General features: G+C 43.0%; 1 protein-coding gene across 1 annotated transcript in view; it reads right to left on the bottom strand.

Moving 5' to 3' along the window:
* Positions 1 to 23,299, bottom strand: part of tnfsf10l (TNF superfamily member 10, like) — a 50,628-nt gene that overhangs the window by 7,126 nt on the left and 20,203 nt on the right. Inside the window, exons 2-3 of the mRNA XM_039766384.1 lie at positions 14,274 to 14,435; positions 9,801 to 9,837 (exon numbers count right to left, since the gene is read on the bottom strand). Coding sequence (XP_039622318.1) covers positions 9,801 to 9,837; positions 14,274 to 14,435 — 199 coding nt within the window. The remainder of the gene's footprint in view (positions 1 to 9,800; positions 9,838 to 14,273; positions 14,436 to 23,299) is intronic.

The following is a 23,299-nucleotide window of genomic DNA, read 5'->3' on the forward strand; positions in this document are numbered from 1 at the left end:
CTTGGACAAGTGCGAAGTTTATAACCCTGATCTTTATACCTCTGAGACGGTGACGTCATGTGCTGCTCACATCTGGTTGGTCTTGTCCATCAATCGCATAACAGACGTCAATAGAATATTCTCAACAGATCGGTGACACAGGAGAACCGGGAAAATGTTTAAGATTGTGAAAAGCAATCTATAATTAAGCTTCATTCTACAAGCGGACGTTTTAATGAAAGGCAAAGGGTGGCTCACAAAAAATGAATAAAGCAGATGATCATAACACTCAGATCTTTAAAACTGATGTCACGTTTCATGATTTCATGCGTCATTCTTGCCGATAGTGTGCTGCCTGACGGAGCCGACTCGGTAGGAAGGTTGATGAGTGCAGCAAGTTCAGCCCCATCTTGACCATTTTTTTTTACTTTTACCATTCTGTCACGTAATATAAAAGATACAACATGTCAGACAAATGAGCTTCTCTTTGTTCTGTTTGTGAGGCCTGAAGCAAGTGCGTGTTCTTTATTCGTCACTGCTGCATTTTATGCATTGTACATCCAGATGAGTGCTCATTCCATGTCGGGTCTCATGCACTCACAGCCCACCACTAAGACTAAAGATGAAGTCTCGGAGCGAGTCGTGGACTACTTAAACTGAATTGTCACATTGCATAGCTGTCTTCATGAGAGTGGAACACTGACGGCCTCTGACTCGCTAAGATTATGGACAGAAAGGCCATGACTGAAAATCGCTGAAAAGTCATCTAATGTGGCATGGCCTTTACAGTCTTACTGTACTCGTCTTGCTGTGACAAGGAGCACTGATGGAGGACATAGCAGCTCAACGTGCAACTTCATTTAAAACTCTTTTATCAAATTGGACAGAAGAAGTGTCCAGTTAGACCTCAAGTTCATTTTAGAGACTGTGGAAATTCACAAAGATTTAGCGTAACTTGGCTCTGAAATGCAAACACCAAGTTCTCGGCTTGTAAAGTCTAACTGAATTTCAGGGTTTATCCATCACTGGAGTGCTAACGGGACCCCCTGATTACAACAGCACAGTGACCTCAAGCCCTACCAGAGTAATTAATGATCTCAATTAACCACCTACTCTACACAACTGACACGTAATTAATAAAATAATGAAAAGTACTTTCTTAATCATGCATTAGGCTTGATAAACAGCACAAGTCCATTGTAAACTGTGTTTGGGATCGACGACTTGCTCGTCATTGCACTTGATCACAATCATTTTGCCTTTTTGTCACACAGCTACTTTTGCACCACCGTGAAACTTCAGGTGACCAAATTCACCAGGCTTTTCGCGACGGTTCAGTTGCACACAGCATCATTTCACTTTCAGTTCACACTGTCCTCACTATCGGTTGTTGGTTTTCCAACTGGCTTTACGCCTTTTTGTTTGCCATTGTGTTTTTTTATTGGAGGCTCTGCCCCACTCATGAGTATTGATAACCTACCATAAAGTGTCCGACAGTACAGTGGTGCCTTTGTTTGCGAGCATAATTCGTTCTGGAAACGTGCTTGTAATCCAAAGCACTCGTATATCAAAGTGAATTGCCCCATAAGAAATAATGGAACCTCAGATGATTCGTTCTACAACCCAAAAATATTCATATAAAAATGATTAATACAAAAGATAAAGTAAAAATACATAAAACAAATTAACCGGCATTTTACCATTGGAAACAATCGTGGCTGGTGTGAGTTAGACGAGAGAGGAGGGGAGGAGGGTTATTGTGTTGGACGATTTCACTCTAGCTAACAGAATCCCTGCTAACTGTTGGCTCACTGGAATCTTTTTCTTTTTTGGCGACTTTTAACAAGGAGCCGATCCAAAGACAGTTGCTCTTGCCTCCTTTTGAGGATTACGCCGAAATGTGACATTGCGTTGTCATTAAACAGATTCATCGCTCGCACACAAAATAAGAAACTGCTTTACACACACACACGTGGTCACAATGCTATAGTAAACAGTATACGCTCGTACGGATGTTGATCATATGAGTAAGGCAAGCCGACTGAGACTGAGCATGAGAGACGATTACCCATGATCCCGCGGAGAGAGAAGAACCATCAGCTCAGTTGTGATCACGTGACGCTCGGCAGGCAAAGTGTATACGGGCTACTTGTATTGCAATACCGCGCTTGTTTATCAAGTCAAAATTTATTAAAAATTTTAGCTCGTCTCGCAAAACACTCGCAGACCAAGTTACTCGCAATCCACGGTTTTACTGTATAGAAATATTCACATTTTTTGCAGCTTGATGCTATTTCGGCCACTAGATAGCAGATGAATGCTGTCCCAAGAGTTATTCACTATAAAGCGCATCACTGCATGTCACCCCAAGTCCGACTCGGGCTTCACTGTATTTACTTAGAATTCCAAACCCAAGTCACACTCGGGGTTAACGCCAAGGAAATAAATAAAATATTTAGAAGAAAATTGAAGAGGAAAAAGTGCAGGACTGAGAATTACTCATTCACTTCAAGGAACAAGTCATTTGGATAATACTCTTAGAAAGGAAGAAAATCTACGAAATGTGAGTGACCTGACATGGCAGAACAAAAACACAAACAAGCCATACAATTAAATAAGATCAGTTATGGGCAGGGAATGGTTTCTAGTTAAGCAGTCGGGTCGGAACAAAAACCTTCAGCCACAATGGCCATTTAGGATCAAATATAGACGCAGTTTAAAAGAGCAAAAATAAGAAATCCTTGAAGATCAGAGTATAAAGTAGACATTCATAGAAAACACAAGAGAGCCAGACTTAATGTGAAATGACCTAACTTAGTCGGGTAAAAATATGAGACAAAACACACACAAGTGAGAGGCAGTGCATTGTGTTTCTGAGCACAGACTTGAACCCGTTGTTAGCTGAAGTCAGAGTGGGCCCACATATCGGGGTCTGCAAGTGTCTCTCAGCATCAAGGGTTTTGTTTTTTGTGACTTCATTTTAGAGGCTTTAGAGGTCAAGAAATCTCATGGTTAAATATGTCTTTGTGCTTAATACATTTTTAAAGATGTCCCTTGACATGCTGTTTTTCTTATAGACACCTCCATTTTGAGGCTTCTTTGTTGAGGTTTGCTAGGCCATTGAAAGTGTGTGGTGGGTGACATCAGTGGATTGAAGGTACGAAGATCAGTGTTGTGCACATTCTGGATGTCCAAGTCGCCCAAAGCCTTAGAGCTTGTACTCCTCTGTATTATTTTGAAATGTTCAAGTTAATGAACTACAAAAAGGTCAAAGCCGAGAGGTGAATACAAGTGCATGCGGTAAAAGTGAGGCCAAAATTCAGAGCAAAAAATGTCAAAACCGGAAAAGCAATCGTGAGAAGGAATTTAGTGGCAGGTTAGGCAAGGATCTGAATCTGCAGATATGATCAGGAAGAGCACCGGCAGCTGACCTTTAAACCCGTGGCACAGGTCATGACCTCGGAGGCCACACCTCTAAAATGCAGGAAGTGGACCCAACAACTGATTAGTAAAATGGTGGAGAGTGTGGGAACTTAGAATGGCAGCCAAAATGGTCCAAAAACTACACCACTCCTTAACTATTTGGAGAATATTATAATAAATAATAATCTATAATATAGAAATAAATATAATAACAATGTAACAATATAATGAACAATCCTGAATAAATAATAAACAATACAGTGGAACCTCGGGTCACGAACGTCTCGGACCACAAACAAATGGGGTACGACCAAAAAGTTCACCAAACTTTTGCATCTGTTCATGACCACACACTAGGGTGACGAACCAGCCAGTTTCCCTTCCGGTTTGTACGCACCAATGATTTCTGCACGTGTTCAGTCTCTCCCTGTGCATTCGCTATGCATTCGCTGTGCAGCGAGAGAGTGAGAGAGCAGGAGAGAGTGAGAGAGAGAGAGAGAGAGAGTGAGTGAGAGAGCGAGAGAGAGAGAGCGAGAGAAAGAAGGCAGTTAAAAATGCACTGGGCTTGTTTTTAAAGAGACTGCAGTGTTAGTTTTCTCTGTTCGAGGTTTTCTTAGTGTTACTCAATGTTTTTACATTTAGTTTACTATTACGCTGTGCATTCAATGGTATAATTAACTATATTTGTACTTAAAAATCTTAAAAAATATATATATTTACATACAGCTTGTACGGTCCGGAACGGATTCATTGTATTAACATACAATCCTATGGGGGAAATTACTTCAGGTCACGACCAAATTGGGTTGCGACCAGAGTTTTGGAACGAATTATGACCCGAGGTTCCACTGTACTGAATATCAGTAACACACAATTTCTGCACCACTACTTGACCTCGACTTTTGATACGCTTATTCTGCCTTATTTATTTGTTTCTCGACCTCCCTCTTACGGCTCACAGCTTGTTATTCTGGTTACAATTCCAACTCCATTTTGCTGCTGCGCTGCGTGTGAGTCACTGGTGTGGGGTCTGCGTACAGACTGTAGCCTTATTTTTGTGGGAGGAAAGTCACCTTTTCAGAATTTGAATTTAATAAGGGCTGTGCTGTTATAAAAGACAGTAAAAGGGTGCGGTGAGTGTAGCTAAATCTCTTCTAGCTGGTGATAATGGCTGGCGTGGCTGTGAACTAACTGGCCCATGGTGATTAAACAGGGAGTGTTGTTAAAATCACTTATTAATTTGATGGACTCCAGGCAACCTTGTGAACGAAAAAAATGTGGAAAGAGGCAAACCCGCTGAACACATGTTTACAGTGCATCCGGAAAATATTCACAGTGCATCACTTTTTCCACATTTTGTTATGTTACAGCCTTATTCCAAAATGGATGAAATTCATTTTTTCCTCAGAATTCTACACACAACACCCCATAATGACAACATGAAAAAATTGAGAAAGCACATGTACATAAGTATTCACAGCCTTTGCCATGAAGCTCAAAATTGAGCTCAGGTGCATCCTGTTTCCCCTGATCATCCTTGAGATGTTTCTGCAGCTTAATTGGAGTCCACCTGTGGTAAATTCAGTTGATTGGACATGATTTGGAAAGGCACACACCTGTCTATATAAGGTCCCACAGTTGACAGTTCATGTCAGAGCACAAACCAAGCATGAAGTCAAAGGAATTGTCTGTAGACCTCTGAGACAGGATTGTCTTGAGGCACAAATCTGGGGAAGGTTACAGAAAACTTTCTGCTGCTTTGAAAATTCCAATGAGCACAGTGGCTTCCATTATCCGTAAGTGGAAGAAGTTCTAAACCATCAGGACTCTTCCTAGAGCTGGCCGGCCATCTAAACTGAGCGATCAGGGGAGAAGGGCCTTAGTCAGGGAAGTGACCAAGAACCCGATGGTCACTCTGTCAGAGCTCCAGAGGTCCTCTGTGGAGAGAGGAGAACCTTCCAGAAGGACAACCATCACTGCAGCAATCCACCAATCAGGCCTGTATGGTCAAGTGGCCAGACGGAAGCCACTCCTTAGTAAAAGGCCACATGGCAGCCCGCCTGGAGTTTGCCAAAAGGCACCTGAAGGACTCTCAGACCATGAGAAACAAAATTCTCTGTTCTGATGAGACAAAGATTGAACTCTTTGGTGTGAATGCCAGGCGTCACGTTTGGAGGAAACCAGGCACCGCTCATCACCAGGCCAATACCATCCCTACAGTGAAGCATGGTGGTGGCAGCATCACGCTGTGGGGATGTTTTTCAGCGGCAGGAACTGGGAGACTAGTCAGGATAAAGGGAAAGATGACTGCAGCAATGTACAGAGACATCCTAGATGAAAACCTGCTCCAGAGTGCTCTGGACCTCAGACTGGGGTGACGGTTCATCTTTCAGCAGGACAACGACCCTAAGCACACAGCCAAGATATCAAAGGAGTGGCTTCAGGACAACTCTGTGAATGTCCTTGAGTGGCCCAGCCAGAGCCCAGACTTGAATCTGATTTGAACATCTCTGGAGAGATCTTAAAATGGCTGTGCACCGACGCTTCTCATCCAACCTGATGGAGCTTGAGAGGTGCTGCAAAGAGGAATGGGCGAAACTGGCCAAGGATAGGTGTGCCAAGCTTGTGGCATCATATTCAAAAAGACTTGAGGCTGTAATTGCTGCCAAGGGTGCATCGACAAAGTATTGAGCAAAGGCTGTGAATACTTATGTACATGTGATTTCTCAGTTTTTTATTTTTTAATAAATTTGCAAAAACCTCAAGTAAACTTTTTTCATGTTGTCATTATGGGGTGTTGTGTGTAGAATTTTGAGGAAAAAAATGAATTTAATCCATTTTGGAATAAGGCTGTAATATAACAAAATGTGGAAAAAGTGATGCACTGTGAATACTTTCCGGATGCACTGTAATTAGCAGATCTGGCTTCTTGTTAAAGAGGCATTTTGAATTCTTGTAAAATATGCATTGAGCTTGACTCACTCCTGACCTTGAATGTAATCTTTTGTTTTGTACTTTGTTGCTAGTTCCTTAGAAAGTCTCACTGTTGTGTTGACCCTAGCTGGAGTTCTGGCCATCCTTTCATGTTCATTCGTTCATGTTGACCGCTCTTTTATTCTTTCATCTACAAAATGATTATGGAGCCTAATAACTTCCTGGTTCATTTATTCCATCCTCAGTCTTGGGGTTCACATAACAGGTTACTTCTGTTTGTCAGGATCACACCAACCTGATGTGCCAGCTGAAGTAGGACCACCAGAAAAAGCCACGGTGCAGAACCTACTCTGTTTTGCCCTGTTATTTTTAATTTGACCTTTTTTGCTTTCATTTTCTTGTCAATGTAAGATGTCTTAAGTTGATGTCACCCAAACTCAAGTTTCAAATTCATTTCAATCCATCTCTATAATCCACATGAGGTAAGTGACATACAGAAACCTCATGTGACTGCTTATAGGTGATACTAAGACTGCGCATCGGCCCTTGTCTGGTCATAGCATCTGATGACTGATGGGTGAAGAAGTGGTGGGCCTCACAACTGTTGGAGTCCGGGTTCAAATTGCAGTCAATTCTCTGCCCCTGTGGCGCTTGTACAGTCCTTCTGTACCGTAGGTCAGGTGGTCTGAGTACCTCCGACATCCCAAAGTTGGACAGACAGAGGTGTCCAGTGTGTCCTGCCATGGACCAGACGTCAGACCACTGTTGGCTCATGCCTCATGCTCAGTACCACCAGCTCTCTGCATCACTCCATTAAAATTAGGAGATTACGACAATAAAAGAATATCACAAGATGGAAGTGCTTCAAGAATGCCCAAGAAGCCAATGAAATTTAACACACGTGACGTGGAAATTAAGGGGAAGTGCATTTAGGACTGAAGCCAGGAAGCACTTCTTTACGTAAACAGCTGTGGGACTACTGGAACAAACTATGAGACATGGAGTTGAAACTGAAACCTTGACAACACTTTTAAGAAGAATCTGGATGGGATGTTGGGACAGCTTAGCTATGCGCTAAACGAACGGGCTTGATGGACTGAACGGCCTCGTCTCATTTGTCAAATTCCTTATGTTTTTTATGATGCTGATTATACCTCTGACCATTCCATAATCTGAAAGATTAAAATTCCTCGCAGAATAGCAAGCCAAAAAGAAAAACCCCAGTGAGCTACGCTGAACTCTAAATATGAGAAGGCATGCCGGGAGACCCCAGGATGTGCACAGCTGCAGCTGACATTTCACGTCACTTAATCAATGGGCCATCTGTGTGTGTGTCACCGAGGCAGCTGTGCCACGTCATGTCACGCGTGCTTTGGCTCACGTGAACGTTAAATAATGCATTGTGGCCGAGTTGCACTAGACACTTTAGAAAAGCTGCTGCAGTTCGGCGATTTCCGTCATTAACCAAACCCCCAGTGTAAACTGGTATTCCACTTCATGCCTGCACTGGCATCTCCTCTTCCTTCCTCAGTGTTACTGTTTCCTATGTCTCATTCTGAAGTGGCATCTACTGCCTAATCAATAAATATTTTGTACTTTCATTACAATTGTACAGTAGTTTGACCCTTCAGATCTAATTACTTAGAAACTGCACATAAAATAAGGTGGTGCACTGACACAGTGGTTACGGCTCCTGAGTCACTGCATGAGAAGAGTGACATGACGCTAGTCTCCTTGAGGACGAACGACGCCTGCTCAAACAATTAACTACAGGCTGTGAGTCACTCGGAATGAAATGGGCCACGGAGCAGAGCAGAGGCTGGCAACGGAAATGAGGAGCTGAAGTGCTTGGCACATCCAGCAGCCCGCCATGTCTCATCAGAGAATCAGCTTTGTCTTAATGAGTGTTGTTTCTAGTTAACTCTGAACAGGGCCATGCAGCTCACAGCTGAGCATGTCAGGAGAAGAAGCACATCCTTTGTTAGAGTGCAGCCAGCCATTGACACAGATATCCAAATAAAACGAGCATAACTTTAGAGAGATCTGAGGAAAGAAACTCAAATGGATGAGCAGATGGTAAACTCTAAGCAAAGAAAAACAACAGACGCAGTCCTTGCTGTTATAGTAGTCAATAAAGACAGTCTTTACAAGAACGAGGAGGAAGATACATGTGAGAGCAGAGCAAACCAAACCTGACTGATCACCTCATTAGCTGAAACATCAGCCTCAGGCTGGCAACTGCATTGGCCCATTCAGCAAGCAGCCAGCATCTGTGTGCATGCGAGGTCAGTCTGGGGGGGGGGCAGCTGAGCATGGGCTGCACGCCATTGGTGTTTCTCATTCTTAACAATCAATCGCACTTCTGTGATGAAGAACACAAAACACTGGCTTATTGTCATTTTATATCCTAAACGCTACCGCCAGATTGCTCAACAAACTTTATCTACATGTACCATAGATACTGTCTTAACTGTAGATAGACAGAGAGATAGATAGATAGATAGACAGACAGATAGATAGACAGATAGATATGAGAGACGCTATTAGATAGATAGATAGATAGATAGATATGAGAGACGCTATTAGATAGATAAATATGAGAGACACTATTAGATATGAGACACTATTAGATAGATAGATATGATAATAATTACAACAGGTGGCTGCCAACGGCGTTAATTTGACGATTCATGAAACAGCAAAGACCCCAACAGAGTCAAGCTGCAGACCCCCAAAGCAATGCTCTGTTGAGGAGGTACACTATGGTTAAAATTAGGGTTATGAGAAGAGTCATCTGACTCAAGTCAAGTAAACCACTTGAGAAAAACGTGCAATCCGATTGGCTGAATGTCAGAGGTCTGCAAACCCCCAACAGGGGTCAGTCCTGTGATCACGGGCCGCACGCTCAGTGTGAGATCAGCAGGTAGGAAGGGGCGACTCTGAGCAGACGTGTGAGGAAACGCTTCTGAGGCTCCTTCACACCAACAGCAATATACCTGCATGATACCTCACCGTGACTGTGACCACCAAGTTTTCTTTCCTTTTAAATTTTCAACCTTTTTGTCGTTCTGTTGTGTGTTTAGACCACAGTGTGTATGTATATACAGTATATATTTATTGATGTATTTCTTATTTAAAGAGCTTCTCTAAAAAGCCAAATTTTCCACTGGGGTCAAATAAAGTCCTATCCATAAACACATGGAATAAGTGTGGTATACAGTAGGACTTTTGGGACATTGAAAACTCGACTTGATGTTATTTTGGAGGACAGGATTGAACGGCTGGCCTTTGACACTCCGGTTTTATTCACCTCTCTTAAATCTCAGCCCCTTCATTATGACACCACCAACACTCAGAGGTATCTCCGTTCTCTCAGGTTCAGGCACTCATCCATAACTGAGGTAAGCCGGCCGTTTGTTGCACATCCATACCTGATATCGAGAGCCATCTTAAAGCTGTCTTACCTTGAAGTGCTTGCTTTCTGATAATATTTTCAGTCACCTGAAGAAAAAAAAAAAAGCACATAAATGAAGCTTAGTTATTGGGTGTCAGTGAGGCCTGTAGGGGGCACCACTGAGCCCCCAGACACAATTGTACCACAACAATTGCCCCAGTTCAGCAAAAGTGCTTTTAATTTTAAGCAGTTCCTTCTTTTGTTCAAAAAACAGCACAACTCTCTTCCTTCTTCTCCACCTCCACTCCTACCAGACAAGCTTTGTCCTTCCTCCCTACCCGACTCCAACTTGAGTGGAGGGTTCTTTTGTATCTCCAGATCCAGGAGAAGCAGTTCCGGTTCAGGTAGGACCACCGCAGTTCTTCTATCATCACAATCCAAGTGCTCTACCTGGCAGCCCCCACAGAACCCGACAGGGCAGGGCCATAGGACCACAACTCCCATGCTGTCCTGTGGGCATCCATACTGGTGTACGGGGGGACCCTCTGCCCATAGCAGGCAGTCAGCCACTGTGCTGACCTTTCTGGTCCCCGAGTTCATCCCGGGTGCTGCTCCCGGTGAAGCTGCCGTAATATCTGCCCACCTCCGGGTCCTGGCACTCTCGCAAAGTTTTTAATAAGAAATTTGAGGAAGCAAACAAAATAACAAAAGACTTTTACCAAGTGCCAGGAACCAGACATGGAAATTCAAAATGAGCACCCTGGTGTTTTATCTAAAACATCTGTGACATCCAGACATGTTAATACACAAGGAATGCTATGACCTGCTCAAAGTCCTGTGGGCACATAAAAATTAAATCCCTCTCCTTTTTTTTTTTACTTCCTTCCTCGTTTGCACTCAGTGCTGATCCTATGACAATCGGACAAAGGAGTCAGTCGTAAAGAACTGGGCCTCGGAGGAACATTCCCCCCGTTTGTGTTTCTTGGCCTTGTCTGCCTCCGCTCTCTGGGAGTCATGACATGAAAATGTCCCCCAATTTACCCTTGAGAACACCAGTGTGCCCTTTTATTAATGATTTAATCTAAAACCCTTCTTAACTTGAAATGTCTTTTTATTATGAAGCCCTCTGGTCACCCGAAGGGGAGCATCATCACATTTAATGAAATAAAGGTTACATTGAAAAGGGAAAAAAAGGGCAAATGTTCCAAAGAACAGAAAACAGAGCACTCCCTGAATATTTCTCTGCGTGGATTTCAATTGACCCCAACTTACAAATCTGGGCTGATGACGCACGTTTACTAATGCATTTAAAATGGACTCTCTTCCATCTCTGTGCTATCTTCACGTAATCTGTAATGATGTGCTACTCCGCCATTACACCCTGTTCTAAACTTTGGTCACTTTGTGTCTTGTCCCAGACGAGCAAACAGCATGTGTGGTGTCCACTTCTGATGGCTACCCTCGGATTTGGACACACAGAGGGCAACTTGCAGCACTTCGATTCCCACAGAGACAAAGGGCTACTGGCCTCTCAAAGGGGGGGAAAGGCGGCATTTTGTTTTAACAAAGCCTGATGAAGATTTCACTGCCTACCATTACTGAGTGTGAAATCAGAAAGGATAAAATGATAGGAGACGTTTCCTTTGGTTTGGAAATCCACTCTCTGTGGTGCTCATTCAATGCAATGATCTGGGACAGAAGGACCCATTGTAGACTTCAGGAGAAGGGTGAAGAGTGTCAGCTGCTATGGACTCCTCGGGCATTTGACCTCAGTGACCGGACTTTGACTCGCAACAACGACACTGCAATGAAGAGAAACTTCACAGATGAACCGACTCCTTATGGTGTATTACTGAGGTCTATTGTGTCGCGTTTCTGAACTGGATCTTGGAATTGTGCTTATGATGCAGTGTGGACTGTACTGCCAGTCATCTGACGTTATTGTTAATCAAGTTCACCTTTTAACTTATTGATTCTTATACACAAGGTATTTGCCGTTGACACTTTGATTTATGGGCTTGCACGATGGTAGCATTGCATTGCTGCCTCGCAGTAAGGAGACCAGGGTTTGTGTCCAGAGTCCTCCCTGCGTGGAGTCTGCATGTTCTCCCTGTGTCTGCGTGGGCTTCTTCTCAGTGCTCCGGTTTCCTCCTACAGTCCAAAATCATGCTGGTTAGGTGAACTGGCGAAGCTATTATGGCCTTGGGGTGTGCAAGTGTGTTCGCCCTGCGATGGACTGGCATCCTGTCCTGGGTTTGTTCCCGCCTTGTTCCCTGCACTGACTGGGATAGACCCTGTTCAGCACTAAGCAGGTTAAAAAATGGCCTTTTATTCATTTTAGATGTAACTGAGAAAAATAAATCTAAATATTTCATTGTAATCCAAAGACTCAAAACTGAGAGCCATTATGAACAAAGCTGCACATCCTCTCTCTGTCTCACTAACACTGAGGGCTTTCAGCCAATGAATTATTCAGTAGAAGTTTGTGAGGAAACACTACTGGGGCTCCTTTATACCAACAGCAATACGTCTGTATAATGCCACACTGGGACTGGGACTGGGACTGCCATGGCAGAAGTTTTTACTTCTTTTTCATTTTCAATCATTCTGGTGTGCATTCAGACCATATTGTGTGTGGATATAAATTAGTTATCTATTTATTTATTGAAATTGCTTTTATAAAAAGCCAAATTGTCCCCTTGGGACAAATAAAGTCCTGTCTATCTAACGATATAGTGCCTTTCATTATCTATCTGTCTATCTATCTCTGGGCGGAGTGGAGGCTCTGAGGCTAGGTATCTGTGCCGGTAATCGGAAGGTTGCTGATTCAAATCCCATAAACCCCAGAAGTGATTCCACTCCATCAGGCCCTTAACCTGCAACTGCTCCGTCACGTGTATGACGTTAACCTGCATCATGTCCTGCCAGCAGGTCTCCTCCAACTTGCAAGGGCAAATTAGGGGAGTTTTGGCAGGATTGGCACTCCAGCCACTGTTCCATCCCATCTGAGTTAGTGTGGTGCTGAGGTGTCACCCGTTGCACAGCTGCACTCGGGTCCTAATTTGGGGTCCTGAGGTGGTTTGTTGTGTGGTGGGTGTGGCAATGTGCTGTATCAGTGCATGCTGCCAACCTTCTCTCCATCTATCTGTCCTTCTTCAATTCTCGGTTTCTTTAATGTCAATGTGTTGGACTCCCAATGTAGATGTTCCATTTAATGGTGGGTGAGGCAGCATGCTACCGACAAAGACTTCTACAACAAACCGGTGGAGCCTTCCATGTGGTCTTCAGTCAGGTGGGTGTCAGTGATTTCTGAGCTGTGGAGGAAGTGAACAGACACAAGATGTCCCTGGTTTCTCCCGACATCTGCTTCTCTGAACCCTTCAGTTGAGACCCTATAAGTCCTATCAAAGGAACATGCCCATGTAGAGGGAAATGCTGTGATGGGGGTCAAGCTCTGAGGTGATTTAGTGAGATGATTTATTTAAATTGCATAATATAGCCTATTGTGAGCCAAATGGCTTGTTTTGGTTTCTTCAATTTTGCATCTTAATGCCCACATGAGTGCCCCAATTCCAACACCATTGGGATAAGAGAATAATCTTCCATATCACTCCCCAAAATAAAAGTCATGTCCTACAATATTTTACTGCTAAAATCACCAGTTTAGGGAAAGTGATGTGCTGGACACATCAGATTTTTTATGTATTATTTTAATCTTAAACGTCATTAATATAGTGCTCATATTTAGATTCATTTATGTGTTTGTAGCTAACAAAACCAAAAAGAAGCTCACAAATCAAGTTAGACAGTTTCTTAAATTCTGTAAATATGTAACACGATCCACTAAGCAGTGTCAGATGTCTTCATGTGTAACCCAATCTTCAAGTACACAGAAGGAGATTCGGCGCATGAGCTGCAAATATGTAGACTGAGATTGAAAGATAAGTAACTCTTGGCACAGATTTGGGCAGTAATCGAAGGCCAGAGATAATGAATGCTAATATAAGCTTTAAATGTGCAGCGTAAAAACTTCATTTTGTTACCGTATTCTTCGCTGGAGCCCCTAACTCATACACGTCTTGTCTTGTGTGTATATTTCGGTGATGGCCTACAATATGCTCTCATCGGGGGGCTCTCTTGCTTCCTCATTGGCACAAGCATCAAATTTGTGTTTTTCCTCAGTTTCACTAATTGTATTCATTTTAACTTTGCAGATGCCAATACATCAGTGGCACCCTTTCCACCTTTTCCATCCCTGTTTTGTTCAGACTCACTAATACCTGACACAGCCCCAACCCTACCCAGGTTCCTAACCATTATCAGCTCTCAATGAATCTCATTGGCGTTGATTTCATTTACAGGACATACTGTATTAATAAGCCTGAGGACTGACTGAAGGAGAGCACCACCACCTACTAGCTAAAGAAATGAGCACTGATGGCCACTTTGGAAACCAAAGGTGGGGCACAGCTAATTATGCAGGCATTTTAAAGAAACAAAGGCCTGCAGATGGAGTATGTGGATAGTTAGTCCGTCTACTGACCTTTGATACGTAGGACCTGATGCCATCAGCCAGCTTCATGCATGGTTCACTGCCAAACAGCTCCTTCAAGTCATCCGAGTTGTATTGGCCTGTGGTGTCTCGTTCAATGGTGTTGAGGAACTTCAAGCACTTCAGCTCTTCCGACACTCCTTGGCTTTTGACCTGTCAACAAAGGGGAGGCTCATTATGTAATCACAGAAGGTAACTGAAATTGCAGCCCACCCTGGAGAACAGCTGAAATGACAACAAATTATGAGAAAGTAGTAATAGTAGTGGTGGTATTGTGACGAGTCCGTAAAAGGTAACCCCAGATTTTAAAAGCAATCCTGGCCAGCCTATGCCATTCACCGTAAACATCAATGCTGATAGCATGCAATGTCTAGGAGCTGGAGATCTCATTACTCCATAACTGATTGCATATTACTGTCATCTATTTTCATTGTTCATTTTGTGCTCAGCTGTTTCTTGATAGCTCACCATGAAATTCCGTCACTCCCATGGTTCATGTTCCATGCTTGTAAAGCACTTTCTCATTGTGTTCCCAATTTATACACTAAAGACTCCATCGATTGCTCGATTAATCCAATACGTCTTTGCTTATGCATCATCTTTCATTTATAACTTAGCATTTGCCATTTTTGCAGGTAATTTAATTAACTTAAATTCTGTTACGGTCCATAGGCCATGACCTGAACTCAGATGACAACAGCAAAGAGGGCGAGAGTCTGATAAGTGAGAGGAGGCCATCAGTCCTATCACCAGTCCCATTTACTAGCAACTAGCAGCTGTTTCATCGGTTCATGTGGCTGCATGACTTAGCGGTTTGTTTCCAGTTGCCACATCTCTTTGTGTTAAGACGTGCTTCATGGCTTCAATCTTAAATGCACTTTCCCTTAATTTCCAGTGGTGTTCTTGATTGCATGATTCACTGTTTGAGTAAAGAAATGGCTGGAGGATCAACTTTCTGGAAGCCTTTGAGAACTCTGAAGGCCAACATTAGATCCACATGCAGCCTTCTCTGCTCAGGACTAGAGATTTCCTTCCACAGCTGCAAGCCCTTTAGTTGTGGACAACAGCAGAATCTGTGTGCACTAATCGACCTCATCCATTTCTGGACAATGAGTTTAAATAAAGGTCAACTGTTGGAAAAGAAATGAAAAAAACAAAAAAATCAAGGTACGCAAGACTGACACATCAAGTGATGACAGGAGTCACATCTAGCCTTGGACAAGGGCTGGAGCTGAACAAAGTTTAAAGTACAGTGGGATGCAAACGTTTGGGCAACCTTGTTAATAGTCATTATTTTCCTGTATAAATCGTTGGTTGTTACGATAAAAATGTCAGTTATATATCATATAGGAGACACACACAGTGATATTTGAGAAGTGAAATGAAGTTTATTGGATTTACAGAAAGTGTGCAATAATTGTTCAAACAAAATCAGGCAGGTGCATAAATTTGGGCACCTTTGTCATTTTATTGATTCCAAAACTTTTAGAACTAATTATTGGAACTCAAATTGGCTTGGTAAGCTCAGTGACCCCTGACCTACATACACAGGTGAATCCTATAATGAGAAAGAGTATTTAAAGGGGTCAAATGTAAGTTTCCCTCCTCCTTTAATTTTCTCTGAAGAGTAGCAACATGGGGGTCACAAAACAACTCTCAAATGACCTGAAGACAAAGATTGTTCACCATCATGGTTTAGGGGAAGGATACAGAAAGCTGTCCCGGAGATTTAAGCTGTCTGTTTCCACAGTTAGGAACATATTGAGGAAATGGAAGACCACAGGCTCAGTTCAAGTTAAGGCTCGAAGTGGCAGACCAAGAAAGATTTCGGATAGACAGAAGCGACGAATGGTGAGAACAGTCAGAGTCAACCCACAGACCAGCACCAAAGACCTACAACATCATCTTGCAGCAGATGGAGTCACTGTGCATCGTTCAACCATTCGGCACACTTTACACAAGGAGATGCTGTATGCGAGAGTGATGCAGAGGAAGCCTTTTCTCGCCCACAGCACAAACAGAGCCGCTTGAGGTCTGCTCAAGCACATTTGGACAAGCCAGCTTCATTTTGGAATAAGGTGCTGTGGACTGATGAAACTAAAATTGAGTTATTTGGGCAAAACAAGGGCGTTATGCATGGAGGAAAAAGAACACAGCATTCCAAGAAAACACCTGCTACCTACAGTAAAATATGGTGGTGGTTCCATCATGCTGTGGGCTGTGTGGCCAGTGCAGGGACTGGGAATCTTGTCAAAGTTGAGGGACGCATGGATTCCACTCAGTATCAGCAGATTCTGGAGACCAATGTCCAGGAATCAGTGACAAAGCTGAAGCTGCGCGGGCTGGATCTTTCAACAAGACAACGACCAAACACTGCTCAAAATCCACTAAGGCATTCATGCAGAGGAACAAGTACAACGTTCTGGAATGGCCATCTCAGTCCCCAGACCTGAATATAATTGAAAATCTGTGGTGTGAGTTAAAGAGAGCTGTCCATGCTCGGAAGCCATCAAACCTGAATGAACTAGAGATGTTTTGTAAAGAGGAATGGTCCAAAATACCTTCAACCACAATCCAGACTCTCATTGGAACCTACAGGAAGCGTTTAGAGGCTGTAATTTCTGCAAAAGGCGGATCTACTAAATATTGATTTCATTTCTTTTTTGTGGTGCCCAAATTTATGCAGCTGCCTGATTTTGTTTGAACAATTATTGCACACTTTATGTAAATCCAATAAACTTCATTTCACTTCTCAAATATCACTATGTGTGTCTCCTATATGATCTATTTAACTGACATTTTTCATCATAACAACCAACGATTTATACAGGAAAATAATGACCATTAACAAGGTTGCCCAAACTTTTGCATCCCACTGTAGCATGTGAAATTTGGTCCACCCTGGACAATGACCAAACCTGCAACCAGTCCACGGCAAAAAAGGAGAAGATCCAGTTCTAGAAATTGACACGAAAAACATCAGTCCAGTTTGTAACACCGACAATCTCAGGTAAGGATTGGAACCACATCTAGTCATGGACTGTCACTGAAATGGGAATTCAAGCTACAACTGTGTACTGTATAGTCTGGGTAACAAGTAGTCAGTGCAAAAAATGGAAACTGACCGGCTGTGTCCAGCCAAGAGGAATGACCTGCAACTTGAGTTAGACTTGGGTTGGTGACTGGCACCACAGACAGTCTTACACTGTGATTGAGGGAGACCATGTGTATCCTAGAGGATAATAGAAAGTCCATGCAGCACCAGATAAACACAGGAACTGCATCAATTGTTAAAGAAAGAGGGACGCTGCATCCAGTCCAGTCTAGTCAAAACAAGGTAGGACTAATCCTACATCTTAATCTACACGGAATCCATCAGAGCACAGAGAATGTTGGCCAAGCAATGACTGAACCTTCAGCGGATTGAACTATACAAGGCTTCATGATGACAGAAAGTGCGTCCAGCCAAGACCAAAGACCTGAAGGTGAATCACCTCCAAATCAAAATGCAAAGCAGCAGGGGGGAAACGACGAGTGAAACTGTAGCCAGTGTTCCCAGTCGTCGAAACTGTGATCAACCCAAGACAAAAATTAAAAGGGACAACCAGGCAATGAGAAGAATTTTGTGCTGTCGTCCCTACAGGTCTATCCACTTGGGGCAAATTACTACACATGCAGGCTTTTTCAAGAAAACACAAAACAACGCCAAATCATGGATGAACTTGGACACCAGATAGAGTAGTGACGCAAGAAATGCCTCATTCCATCCAAGGTACGCATGAATTTTCACTACATTCTTGAACATGAGGCAAACTAAACGTATCAAGTTACTCCAAAGCACAGCTGTGATTCCCCAGAAAGGAGCATTGCAAAGTCCATTGAGCCTTCTAAAACACAGCATGCCAAAGCATTATATTAATGCATACACTACTACAAGTCGAAAATGTCAGTTCAGCTCTCTCGTGCATCTGGAAAACATTAACTGCAGAGGAAGAATTCCCTGGTCTGGGAAATCACACTTGAGCGGTAGAAGCAGCCTGCTGCACTAGTCCGTGCCAAAGGGAGTGTCGTTGTTTTGAACAATCGAGATTAAGCTTATCATTCTGCGCTTAGGCAAAGTGGAAATTGGCTTTCGAAAAATTTGGAGTTGTGCGTAGCTTTCATTTCTTGCTGACTGGCTGTTTCTAGTAACATGAAAACAAGTCTAAAGGTGAAAGGCAATACTTACTGTACACTTTCATAGGATTTTGAACTGGCAATAAAAAGAAGACCTGCTTTGTAGGCTGAACGGCAAGGCATTCTGAGCAGAGGTACGGCATCGGACTGAATGATCACAGCCTCGGGAAGCACAGCTAAAGATATGAGGAATGGACCTTTAATCTGCTGGTCGAAGACAATAACCGTACATAAATACATGAGGCAAAGTGGCTACCTCGAGGAAAGCCGTGTGTTACGTAGAAAATAAAAGAGAAGGCTTAATAAGAATACTTCTTTACATTTATATATTGTTTTCTTCACTTCAGAGTGCTTTTCAGAGTGAGTGGGGAGCCATTTCAGCCACCACTAATGGGTTGCATCTGCCTGCATGATGCAATGGCAACCATTTTGGCACCAGAACTGTCACCACACCTTAGCTGTTAGATGGTAATGTGGTGACAGAGAGAGAGAGAGAGAGAGAGAGATAGCCAATTAGGGCAAGGGGATGATCGGGGGGCTAAAATGACTAGGCCATGGTGGGCAATTTAGCCAGGACATCAGGGTACACCCTGCTCTTTATGAAGGATGCGCCAGGGATCTTTAATGACTATGGAGAGTCAGGACCTCAGTTTTATGTCTCATCTGAGTGATGCCGCCATTTTTAACTAACCCTGTCCCCGTCACTGCACTGGGGCATTGAGATCCACGTTCAGACCACAGGACAAGCGCCCCCTGCTGGCCTCACCAACACCTTTTCCAGCATCAACCCAAGCTTTTCCTAGATGGTCTCCCATCCAAGCACTGAGTGGGCCTGAACAGGCTTAGCTTCAGGTGGATTACCACTTCTGAAGTGAAGATTATATGGCTGCCGCTTAGGCCCAGGGGGGCAGTAGTGGTGTAAACCCCAGTCTGGTGAGGGTCTCTGTGGTCGCTTTTTTCAAGTTTACTTCACCTTCCACTCCCACCCCAAAGATGAGCCTGTAAAGTTGATTTGCATAAATGGAAATTGAATAAAAAAGTGCATTGTATTTAAATGAAATAAGTAAGCTATGGCTGCACATGACAATACATCTCAGAACATTAAGAAAATTTTGTAAATTCAGTTCCTGGCTTTGCCACACTCTGTGACCCTGAACAAATCGCTTAACCTGCCAAAAATTGAAATAAAAATGGTAACACTTTGGATAAGGCACTGCAAAAATACATCAATTACTCATATGTAGCAAGACCTCAACAGAGACTTCTTTTGGTCTTCCTAACACTTATAATACTATTCACCATATTGACATGAAGGGTAGAGTTACTTGTTAAATTGAAGAATTCACTGGACTTATAAAGAGAAATGTGTCCCAGTTAGGCCCCCTCAGACCACTCCAAAGTGACGTTTGCCAGTCAGTCACATTGCAGACGACGAATAAACACTTTACTGATGCTTTGTAAGTGTTATGAAGACCCACAGGAGTTACGTCAAGGTCTTGTTACATAAGAGTCTGTGAGTAATCGGTGCATTTTTGATGTACTTAAACTAAAGTGTTACCAAATATTATGTTATACAGTGCATCCGGAAAGTATTCACAGCGCATCACTTTTGCCACATTTTGTTATGTTACAGCCTTATTCCAAAATGGATTTAATTCATTTTTTCCTCAGAATTCTACACACAACACCCCATAATGACAACGTGAAAAAGTTTACTTGAGGTTTTTGCAAATTTATTAAAAATAAAAAAATTGAGAAAGCACATGTACATAAGTATTCACAGCCTTTGCCATGAAGCTCAAAATTGAGCTCAGGTGCATCCTGTTTCCCCTGATCATCCTTGAGATGTTTCTGCAGCTTAATTGGAGTCCACCTGTGGTAAATTCAGTTGATTGGACATGATTTGTAAAGACGCACACACCTGTCTATATAAGGTCCCACAGTTGACAGTTCATGTCAGAGCACAAACCAAACATGAAGTCAAAGGAATTGTCTGTAGACCTTCGAGACAGGATTGTCTCGAGGCACAAATCTGGGGAAGGTTACAGAAGAATTTCTGCTGCTTTGAAGGTCCCAATGAGCACAGTGGCCTCCATCATCTGTAAGTGGAAGAAGTTCGAAACCACCAGGACTCTTCCTAGAGCTGGCCGGCCATCTAAACTGAGCGATCAGGGGAGAAGGGCCTTAGTCAGGGAGGTGACCAAGAACCCGATGGTCACTCTATCAGAGCTCCAGAGGTCCTCTGTGGAGAGAGGAGAACCTTCCAGAAGGACAACCATCTTTGCAGCAATCCACCAATCAGGCCTGTATGGTAGGGTGGCCAGATGGAAGCCACTCCTTAGTAAAAGGCACATGGCAGCCCACCTGGAGTTTGCCAAAAGGCACCTGAAGGACTCTCAGACCATGAGAAACAAAATTCTCTGGTCTGATGAGACAAAGATTGAACTCTTTGGTGTGAATGCCAGGCGTTACGTTTGGAGGAAACCAGGCACCGCTCATCACCAGGCCAATACCATCCCTACAGTGAAGCATGGTGGTGGCAGCATCATGCTGTGTGGATGTTTTTCAGCGGCAGGAACTGGAAGACTAGTCAGGATAAAGGGAAAGATGACTGCAGCAATGTACAGAGACATCCTGGATGAAAACCTGCTCCAGAGTGCTCTTGACCTCAGACTGGGGCGATGGTTCATCTTTCAGCAGGACAACGACCCTAAGCACACAGCCAAGATATCAAAGGAGTGGCTTCAGGACAACTCTGTGAATGTTCTTGAGTGGCCCAGCCAGAGCCCAGACTTGAATCCAATTGAACATCTCTGGAGAGATCTTAAAATGGCTGTGCACAGACGCTTCCCATCCAACCTGATGGAGCTTGAGAGCTGCTGCAAAGAGGAATGGGCGAAACTGGCCAAGGATAGGTGTGCCAAGCTTGCGGCATCATATTCAAAAAGACTTGAGGCTGTAATTGCTGCCAAGGGTGCATCGACAAAGTATTGAGCAAAGGCTGTGAATACTTATGTACATGTGATTTCTCAGTGTTTTTATTTTGCAAAAATCTCAAGTAAAGTTTTTTCACGTCATTATGTGGTGTTGTGTGTAGAATTCTGAGGAAAAAAATGAATTTAATCCATTGTGGAATAAGGCTGTAATATAACAAAATGTGGAAAAAGTGATGCGCTGTGAAAACTTTCCGGATGCACTGTATATTGTAACGTTTCTGAATCTTGTAAATCACCTTGGACAAAGGTGTCAACCAAATATAAAACAATGAAAAGGCCTTGAGGTGACCAAGACATTGTCTAGTGATATTCACAAATCTACAATAGCAAAAGCACAAGATAGGCAGATAACAGAACAAAATCACCAGAATAGCAGCTGATCAAGAAGAATCAGGACAGGAGCAGGTGACGACGTACTGGAGACACAGATGGAAAGTCTGCTGGGATCGGTCAACAAACAGCAACAGGATGAAGTAATGGAGGAAGGTAAAAAGGAATACAGAAAGTGAGAATAACTGGGATTCCAAACTGACAGCACAGCTGGGTACGGCCTGAGAATAAGATGCTTGTATGCAGAACAAGTCCTCCTGATTCAAAATGGCTGCAGGTGACGGCCGAGCAGTGAAACTTGGGGGAGGTTGGGTGCGGTCACTTGATAAAGCTGCTATAATATTTTACAAGAAGCGAAAGAAAAATCACGCAGGTGGAAACCGAAGCTCTACATTCTTATTACAGCTGCTGGGTTATCTAAACAATTAAAATTACAAAAGTTAATTACTGCACTGCCATTAAAGGAAAAAATGAACACAGAACAAGACACAAACAACAAAATAATCACCACTGGCTATAAGGAAATGAAAAAATACCAAGAGAACTCATGTCGGTCGACTGCTGGATGTGATGCCCTGTGGTGCCTTCTGACTGATTGGATTCAATCAAAATTGACTCTCAGATGGTTTGGCAGTAATGGGGTGAATTGATAAAGAGGCCGAGACAGAGTACAGTCTGTTCCTAATTCTTGTGTTTTAAATTAAATCACTAATTTGGTGGCGTAGTGGTTAGTGCTGCAGCCTGACAGCTCCGATTATCTGGCTTTGGTACTGTAGGCAGCCATGAAGTAAAGTCAGTACTCCACATGTCATTGTGGGCTGCGTATTCAATAAGCTTGCCACTCACATACATAACCCTCCTCATGAGATATTATTATTGCAAATATAATATATGTTGCATTTAATTTGTGCTTACTGTTAGGTTTCTTTTTTATATACTGTACATTTAATACATTTTCGCTTTTTGTTTTCACGTTTCTGCTGAATCAATCTCTAAAAAATATTTCTTGAGCTCTGCCAGGAGAAATGCAGAGGATGTGCTTTGTTTCCAGAGATATCTAACAAAAAGGGAAGAAACTCCTAGTTAAACACTGACTACTGGAATCTTAAAGCTAAAAAAAGCTTCACCACAGCCTGCCATTAGGAATCCCACAACTGCAGGACCCCAGACAAGCCAGAACACCACAACTGCTGATCTAGTTAACTCAGAGACTTTTGAATGGCTGCTCTCCATAATCTTACAAACTTCCTAAAGACGCTAAGAACCGCAGTACCATTCAGCTAACAGAATAGAGAGAAGAGAAAGGAGACAGCAAGCGGCCTAACCACTGCAGCGGCACTCATTCTGACAAATTTCAAATGTGCTTCGCCTGATGTGGATTGTATGCTGAAGGATTTTTTTAATATACGCTCAATATAAACTTAATTGCGTTGTGATTGGTTTTTATTTGCATCATAAAAAAGGGAAAAACCATGTACTATCGTTGTTAGATTTGTCTGTCTGTCCACTTGAAAT

Source organism: Polypterus senegalus, chromosome 10, assembly GCF_016835505.1.
Source record: "Polypterus senegalus isolate Bchr_013 chromosome 10, ASM1683550v1, whole genome shotgun sequence".
NCBI classification, from domain to species: domain Eukaryota; kingdom Metazoa; phylum Chordata; class Cladistia; order Polypteriformes; family Polypteridae; genus Polypterus; species Polypterus senegalus.